At 48.9% G+C, this 8,752-nt stretch overlaps 1 protein-coding gene across 1 annotated transcript; it reads left to right on the top strand.

Moving 5' to 3' along the window:
* Window positions 1–2,618: 2,618 nt before the first annotated feature.
* Window positions 2,619–6,420, top strand: LACRT (lacritin). Its single transcript, XM_017501917.2, has 5 exons — window positions 2,619–2,741; window positions 3,982–4,035; window positions 4,848–4,985; window positions 5,389–5,490; window positions 6,278–6,420. The coding sequence occupies exons 1-5, from the start codon at window positions 2,684–2,686 to the stop codon at window positions 6,337–6,339; spliced, it is 414 nt and encodes a 137-aa protein (XP_017357406.1). The 5' UTR covers window positions 2,619–2,683; the 3' UTR covers window positions 6,340–6,420.
* Window positions 6,421–8,752: the final 2,332 nt, after the last annotated feature.

Here is an 8,752-nt window from a genome sequence, read left to right as displayed (position 1 = left end):
AGCCCAGTTAAGCAGAGGAAATTACAGCAGGGCACCAATGCCAAGACGTGGGCATCACGAGGAGCTATCTCTGAAGTCATCCTACCACACATACCAAAGCAAGGAAGGGAGCAGGAGGAACAAATGCCTTGACCTCTCCCTCTTCCCATCTTCCCATCTCCCACCTGTGTCTCTTGTTGGCCAAACTCAACTCGAAGCTAGAGGGCATGGGAGCCCAAGAGTTACAGTCCCTAGGCATCCTTCCAGACCAGTGCAGAGATGAAAGAGAATAGACTGAGGCACAGGGGAGAGAGGTACAACGAGCAGCACATGAGACAAGACACAGATCAGCGAGCTGACAGTCATCATGGAGGTCAGATACCCTAGAAGACAAGACATCGCACAGAGCTGCCCCTCACCCATATCCATGAGGTCTGTCTCTTTCCTCTAATCTATGCATCCAATTCTTTTCCAGGCTCTATAATTTGGGGTAACATTCCTCCTGGACCCTGTCATAGAGTAATTTTGTTTTTTTTTTTTTTTTTTTTTTTTTGAGACAGTCTCACACTGTCTCCCAGGCTGGAGTGCAGTGGCATGATACTGGCTCACTGCAACCTCCACCTCCCATGTTCAACCTATTCTCCTGCCTCGGCCTCCCGAGTAGCTGGGATTACAGGTGTCTGCCACCATGCCCAGCTAATTTTTTGTATTTTTAGTAGGGACAGGGTTTCACCATGTTGGCCAGGTTGGTCTCAAACTCCCGACCTCATGATTTGCCCGCCTCGGCCCCTCAAGGTACAGGCATTACAGGCATGAGCCACTACATCCGGCCAACAAATGTCCCTACATTTCACCTCATCCCTATTTATGTAATACTTGCCTCTTTAATTACTCAGGCCAGGAGGAAGATGTGGGAGAGGAAAGGGCTATGCAGTGACATTTGGAAAGACCCTGCTCTGTGACAGTTCTAGTGTTGACACCAAAGTTCTTATTTCCTCTTAGAAAAGCCTTGTGCAAATAGCGTAATTTGCTCCTGTTGACTCTTTTAATGTGCTCATGGCGCCTGTTTGGGATCTAGATTTGTTTGGGACCTGCAAGACTTCTTCTGCAGTGTACGTATACGTGCACACATGTATGTGCACATACCCAGGGCACTGGTGCCATCAAAACTTTCTCTTGTTCCTCAGCCTTCCCATTCCAGGTAAGGCCACCATTTGCGAGGCTCCCAGGCCCAGACCCTCAGGCAGGTAGTAATTGCTAAGGCTTTAATGTCCTACCCCATTAATTTTATCTTCCTTTATCTCCTGAAAAGATTAATGCTCTAAACCCTGGCACCCAAAACACTCATGTCAAAAACTCCCCAATGCCCCCTTCTCACACTTGTCTTCAGAGTCGCCATGAGGCAGAGAAGCCTCTGGAGCCAACCCGTGTGGGGCTGGGTGAGTGCCAACACCAAGCAAGGGAGAGTCACAAACTGGCATCCAGGTCCTTGTTCTCCACCCTTCAGCCCCCCAGCTGGCTCCTGCTTCTCCTCTGCCCATTCTATTAATATCTAGTATTTAGCACCAGCCTGGACAAAAACCTACCTGGAAAGATAGTACAAGAACCCCACACAACTCCATAGAACTTTGCCATCTAAAAAAATTCTTTGCCGTATATTATCTCACTTAACCTCCACCAGTACACTGTACACAGGAACCACAGCTCCTAGACAACAAATTAAAAATCCTAACACTTTTCACAGACTAACATTTTCACATGACAAAGTCAGAACTCAAAACCCAGACCTCTCGAGTCCCAGATCAGGAGAGAAAGAAACCCCAAATCAAAGAGAAGCTTCTTCAGAATAATCTGTTTTTCTGGATTATTCACACCATGGGTCAGCTCCCTACTTGAAGTGAGAACCAAGCTCCAATATCAGTGAACCACCATCACGCTTTAACGAGGAGATTCTGTCAGCAATGTGGGGTCCCAATGATTACACCTGAAGACAGAGATTGATAGGCCTATGTGGGACTGGAGGAGTTCTTTTTAGGGGCTGGATAATGTCAAGAACAGGGAACAACTCCAGAGAAGGTACACACACCTTCAAACCCATCCCCTCAAAGGGAGAAAGCAGCCAGGAACTCAGGCCTCAAGTGAGCCCCTTTCCCAGGGAAAACCTTCAAACCCTGCACTGAGTCCTGTGTAGTCTGGGACAGAAGTACAGTCTATAGTCCTATGTAGACTGTAGACTGGGACAGAATTACGTGGGACAGAAGGTGGACAATGTAATCTCCTGGGCCCTCCATCTCCTCCTGGAGAGATGACTACCAGAACCCTCAACAGACACATCCCAGAATCTACCCAAGGGAGATGTGCTCTACCTATCATCCCTAAGATCCCAGGGGTGTGAACCCAGAGGGCAGGTGCAGTGCGGAAAGGAGGAAAGAGAAAGGAAGGGATGGCTGGGAGTTACTAGAGAAAGGCTCCTATCCAGGACCTGCCAGTAAGGATTCCAGGTAACAGCCAGCCCCAGCTAGCCCTTGTTGACTTAGCAGGTGACAGTCCGGCGAAGAAGAGGAGGAGGATGCGGAAGTCACGCCCCTCCAAGCTTGGTTCTCATTGGCCCTTGATATCCTTAAAAGGGCCCAGCAGTTTCAGCATCCTTATTCCCTGGACCCTCTGTGGATTCTGTGGTTATAGTCACTCCTCATCCCAAAGAATGAAATTCACCACTCTCCTCCTCTTGGCAGCTCTGGCTGGGACCCTGGTCTATGCTGGTGAGTATGGCCTTTCCTCTGCCCCACCCCACAAGGATGCCCTCACGCCTGCCTTCACCCCTCTGCTCCTCTCTCTGTGCTATTCTGGCTTCCTTACCTCTGCAAGTGACTCCTCTCCCAGTTCTCCACACGTAGCCTCTGCACCCCACTGGCCAGGGGAACCTGAAACTCTCTGGCCCCTGCCTGCCCTCCCAGCTCATCTCCTCACACACCATCGTTTACCCACTATGCCCCAGCTACACTGGCTTCTTGCAGTTCCTCTGGGCCACTGCATATAGTTGAGCAGGGTGTCCCATGCACAAGGGTGCCCAGGCATGGGGTGGTAGAAGCTAAAATCTGGTCCACACTCCACTTGCCAAGCAGAGAGCCTGGCCTCTGGCTGTGTCTCTTAGAGGGAGGGGATGCCTTTTTTAATCACACAAAAGCACTATTTGGGCCATGATGATCCTGCTGTTCCGTGAACATCAGGACCTTCCTTCTTGCTCTCTCCTCATCTGGAATGCTTTCCCTCTCCCTGGGTCTTCCCCCAACCAACTCTAATGTCACCTGGCCAATGATTTTTCTCCTATAAAATCTCAGTTTAGATATATAATTCCCCAAAAAGGCCTTCCAGGCACATGCGGAACAAATCAGATCCCACGTGCCCTTCTCACACCAGGCTGCACGTTCCCTTCCAGCGCTGTCACACCAGTCATTCAATAATTACGTAAAATGACAGATGGAAGCTCTGTCAGGGCAAGGGTCTTGTCTGCCCTCTTCAGCACTGCACCTCCATCTCTTAGCACAGAGCTTTGCCTAAATTTTGTATTGAAAGAATAAAGGGAATAAAAGCTGGGGTCTCAACCCCAGAAATCACTCAAAATGTGCCTCCACGGACCCCACACACTGTCCTCCTCCACCACAGAGGAGCTTGAGCCCCTGTGACCATGGCCAGCTCCCTGACAGACATCTCAGGAAGCCTCCCAAGCCAGGGGCAAGTCAGGAGGAAGGCAGTGTTCCAAGAAACATTACACTTCTCAGAGAAGAACCTGTTTCAAAAGCCGCAAGAGTTAAACATCAGAGAGAGTGCCCGGGTAGGCCCACTGATATGGTGGAAGAGCATGTCCAACCAAAAGGGAAATTGATTCCCTTCTATCCATGAGCATTCCTGAGAGCTAAGCTTTGGGAATGGGAGGGGAGGGTGGCTTGGGCGGGTCCGGTTCAGTCCTTGCTCTCATCTGGCATGTTTCCTCCATTGCAGAAGATGCCTCCTCTGACTCGACAGACGTTGATCCTACCCAGGAAGCTGGGACCTGTGAGTGCTCCTCTCCCACCTTCTCCAGCCCTCCTTGGGAGGGTTTAACAGTTAGGGATGTGAGTGGAGGCTGGAGAAGAAGCCAGTGGGAGGAGATCTGGATTTTGTGCTTGGTGATAATGGGGAGGAGCAGGTAATGTTATAAACAAGGTAGCATGGGTTGGAATGGCACAAGGCTAAGGACAAAAGAGGATGACCCAGCCAGCAAGGCCAGTAGGGAGCATGGGGGAAAGGTTGTTGTGAATAAAAGGGAGAGAAACAGGAGGCTAAATGGTAAGGGCAAGGTCTCAATGGCATTCATACCTTCACCCGCAAACACCTCCCGTTACTCCCAATTCCTTAGCAAGGTACCCATTATCTGGCCTCTAACCTCATTTTCCAACCCCATTATTTTCCATGACTTTCTTTTATGTCCCACCAACATCCGCTAAACTGAACTTGCTTCCACTCCCCACACCTATCCCACACATGCCTCCACCTGAGCTCTTATTCACTCACTGCCTGCCCCCAGGGAAGCCCCTTTGGAACATCCTCTGCTGCTAACGTCCTGCCTTCAAGATCAGCTTCTCTATGAAGTGCTCCCAGATTCTCAACATCCCCTGGCCCAAATCCTTCCCCAACCCTGCCCACTGCCTTCCAAGAGACACACAGCGTGCAGAAATCCTGTCTCCTTTAAGAGGGCAGGGTTTAAGCCATATCATTTCTGTATCCTGGCACCCAGCACACATTAGGTACCCTGGGGCCCTGCTACCCACTCCAAAACAAAGACACACTTCAACTTTGCTAAAATCAGTCAATTTGTGCATTCATAGCTAAGCCTGATGAGGAGACCTCAGATCCATCACAATCTGCTTCACCCCAAGAGATAACCACAGCAGCCCAGGAGACTTCGGCAGCAGTTCAGGGGACAGCCAAGGTCACCTCAAACAGCCAGGGACTAAACCGCCTAAGTAAGTCTCTGTCTCTATGCCATATCAACAACCTAGAGAAGTCTCTGGCTGCAGGTCCATATTACACCTCCACACACAGCGATAAGCCTGGTAAGAAGCAGATAGACTCAAACACCTGAACACAAAGGCACAAATGGGACTGCACACTGCGCCCACACACAAAGCTTCTGCAACAGCAGATGTTGCGGCCTGCACTATACATGGTTTCTGTCCTGGCTCACACACCTTCCTATGAGAGAAGTGCTGAGGCCCTCAGCAAAACTTCTGCACTTTAGAACTTTGTATAGGGATGATGTCCTGTTGCGGGGGGTGGAGTGGGGGCGGGTGGCAGGTGGGGTGGTGCAGAGTTCTCTTTAAATGAGGTGACTTTTCTGCTAATGTGATTGTTCTGCTCCAAAATTAGAATCCTTAGTGGAGAAAAGTCTCTTACTAACAGAACAAGCCTTTCAAAGAGCAGGAAAAGGAGTGCATGGAGGCGTGGAAAGTGGAAAACAATTCTTTGAAGGTGAGTGCATCCCAAGGCAAGGCTTTGTGGGAATGAGAATACCACCCACCATCCAGGAGTGGGAGATGGGAGAGAGCCTGCCCCCATTTCCGCCCTTCCATATGAGACTTGGAATTGCCACGGTCCCTGCTGTTGAAGACCCCCTCACTTTGTGCTTTCATATGTTTCCAATTTCTCATGCAGGTTCAAATTGCCCGCTGGGTATGGTGGTTCACACCTGTAATCCCAGCACTTTGGGAGGCCAAGGCAAGTGGATTGCTTGAGCCCAGGACTTCAAGGCCATCTGGGCAACATGGCAATGCTCCATCTCTACAAAAAAATACAAAAATTAGTCAGGCCTGATGGCATATGCCTCTAGTGCCAGCTACTTGGGAGGCTAAGACAGGGGGATCACCTGAGCCCAGGAGGCAGAGGTTGCAGTGAGCCAAGATCATGCCGCTGCACTCCATCCTGGGTGACCAAGCGAGACCCTGTCTCAAAAAGAAAAAGAACAAACTCAATGAGCCATGTTGTCTGATATTGATTCCCTTGGCGTCTAACCCCCAGCCTCCCCACAGTGGAGCCTGCTTGTTTCTAGTCTTCCTGCTCCCTGCCGCTGCCAAGGTGGGGAAAAGGGTAGGTCCTTCAGGCTCTGGTTAGTCTAATCTCTACCCCTCCAACTTCTGTGTAAGCCTCTCCAGGGTCTCAGTAAGTTTGTAATGCAGAAGATGGAGTTGAGGAGAAATGGAAGTGGTGGAGCTGGAGCCTGCGGTCCTAAAAGCCTCATTTATCTCATCTTTCTTTCCAGGTGGAAGTGAAGCTGCACAAAAATTGCTGAAGAGATTTGGTCTAACAAAACTGTGGAACTGAGAAGCTGAAAAGAATGAGATCACTGGACTTAAAGCTTGAAATACCCTTGTAGCCCAGAGCTATTAAAATGAAAGCATCCAACTTGCTGTGTGCCTGTGCTCTGTGGGATGGGCCCTTGAGGAAGGGCAGGGAGAAAAGCCCTCCCTGGACCAACACAAGGCACAGGATGTTCTGGCCCGGGTCCTTGGCCAGTCACAGCCTGCCTAGAAGGCGGAACCTCTAACAAGCCCTTTTATTCACATGGAGCCACATCCACATGTGCTCAGCCTCCTTTGAGTCCAAATGTCACTCCAGTTCTCACCCACCTCTTATTCTTCACACATTACTCCTAGTGACATTTGAGTATTTCCAAAAATTAAATCGACTTCCAAAGAACCAGGATTTATCACCTTGAAAATAAAGCCTGAGCCATTGATACTAAAGCCACCTTCTGGTACCTTTATTAGAAACTCATCTCTCCTGCCTTCTATTCGTACATTCTACATTGGGCCACAGTGGCTGGAAATGGCTAATTAGGTCAGACAATAAAGCAATGAGCCACTACAGTGATAACTGGCACTTGACTAAAAAGACCAATTGAATCCATTATTCTTGTGATGCGATGCATAGAAACCACTTATGACTGACTGTGTTTTAGATGTGTGAATTATCTTCCCCAAAGGACTAAAGTCTCTCCAAGGGGTCTCGGCCACCTCTTCCTCCACTTGCCTCCTTTGTTTCTCTCCACCACAGCACACAGATGAACGAGGGAACATCACTCATGACTTTGAGGAGCAAAGAAAGCAATCAGATCTCCTGCCAGACCCCTCCCCAGGGCAGGCACACGGTCTTCTGCTGTTTAACATGCCCGAAGTCATTGATTCTAGACTGTGCTTCCCACCCCGTCTTAGTTTATTTTCTGCTGCTTATAACAGAATATCTAAAACTGGATAATTTATAAGAAGCAAAATGTATTTCTTACAGTTCTAGAGCTGGGAAGTCCAAAGTCAAGGGAGCACATCTGGCAAGAGCTTTCTTGCTGGCAGGGAATCTCTGCAGGGTCCCAAGCTGGAACAGGGAATCGCATAGTGAGGTGGCTGTCCATGCTAGCTCAGGTGTCTCTTCCTCTTCTTAGAAAGCCCCCAGTCTCACTCCTGTGGGTTAAATCCATTAACCCACTAATTCGTTAATCTATGAATGGATTAATCGATTCATAAGGGCAAAGACTTCATGACACAATCATTTTTTTTTCTTGTTTTTGAGGCAGAGTCTTGCTCTGTCACCCAGGCTGGAGTGCAATGGCTCAATCTCAGCTCGCTATTGTTATACTGGACCAAGCGTAGAAAGTTAGCACCAAAACAAAAGTATGCCAGATTGCAGGGTCATTTATTATGCTGGCAACCACGGAGGACTCACGTCTCTCCAACCTGTGGCGTCGAAAGGAGGGTGCCAAGACTTTTTATACCCGAAAAACCACCTTGGGAGTGGGAGTAAGGAGCGGGGATGGGGATGAAAAGGCTTCAGACATTCCGAGGGCTAGTGGATTCTGTAAATCACCTCCTGGGCAGAGATGAGGGTGGGGGTCTCCGGACATTCCAAGGGCTAGAGGACATGTTATCACTTCGATTATTACCTAAGTGGCTTACAGAAGTTAGTTTACACATTGTCTGGATACTGGTGGAAGTCACAGATCTTAGTTACTTATTACAAGTCGCAGGAGCCAAGATGGCATGGGTTAGGACTGCTTGCCTGTCACATTAGGGCCACAGAGAGCAGTTACTGATAAGCAAAGTTTAAGCAGCTTTACACAGTGGGCATTTTTCAGAGCAAGCTAGCAGCTTTATTTACAGAAGCCAAACACAGCTTTATCTTATAAAATGGCATTGCTCAGGTTCTGGCTGTAGGTCAGCACAATACCACACTATAACCTCTGCCTCCCAGGTTCAAGCAATTCTCCTGCCTCAGCCTCCCAGGTAGCTGGAATTACAGGCACCTGCCACCACACCTGGATAACTTTTTGTATTTTTAGTAGAGATGGGATTTCACCATGTTGGCCAGGCTGGTCTCGAAATCCTGAGCTCAGGCAATCCACCCCCCGTCAGTCTCCCAGAGTGCTGGGATTACAGGTGTAACCCAGTCACCCAGCATAACCCAGTCACTTCTAATAGCCCTGCCTTTCAATATTGTTACTTTAGGGATTAAGTTTCAACATAAGTTTTGGAGGCGACAAACACTCAAACTATAGCATTCTACTCCTGGCCCTCTGAAACTCATGTCCTGCTTAAATATAAACATATTCATTCCAACTCCATAGCCCTAAAATCTTAGCTCACTTCAGCACCAACTCACAGGTCCAGAGTCCAGAGTCTCATCTGTGAGCCTGTGAAATACAAACAAGTTACCTACTTCTAAGATACAGTTGTGGTAGAAGCAC

Source organism: Cebus imitator, unplaced genomic scaffold (assembly GCF_001604975.1).
Source record: "Cebus imitator isolate Cc_AM_T3 unplaced genomic scaffold, Cebus_imitator-1.0 Scaffold285, whole genome shotgun sequence".
In the NCBI taxonomy this organism is placed as follows: domain Eukaryota; kingdom Metazoa; phylum Chordata; class Mammalia; order Primates; family Cebidae; genus Cebus; species Cebus imitator.
Note: the sequence above shows the minus strand (reverse complement) of the source record. Positions and strands in the feature narration are given on the sequence as shown.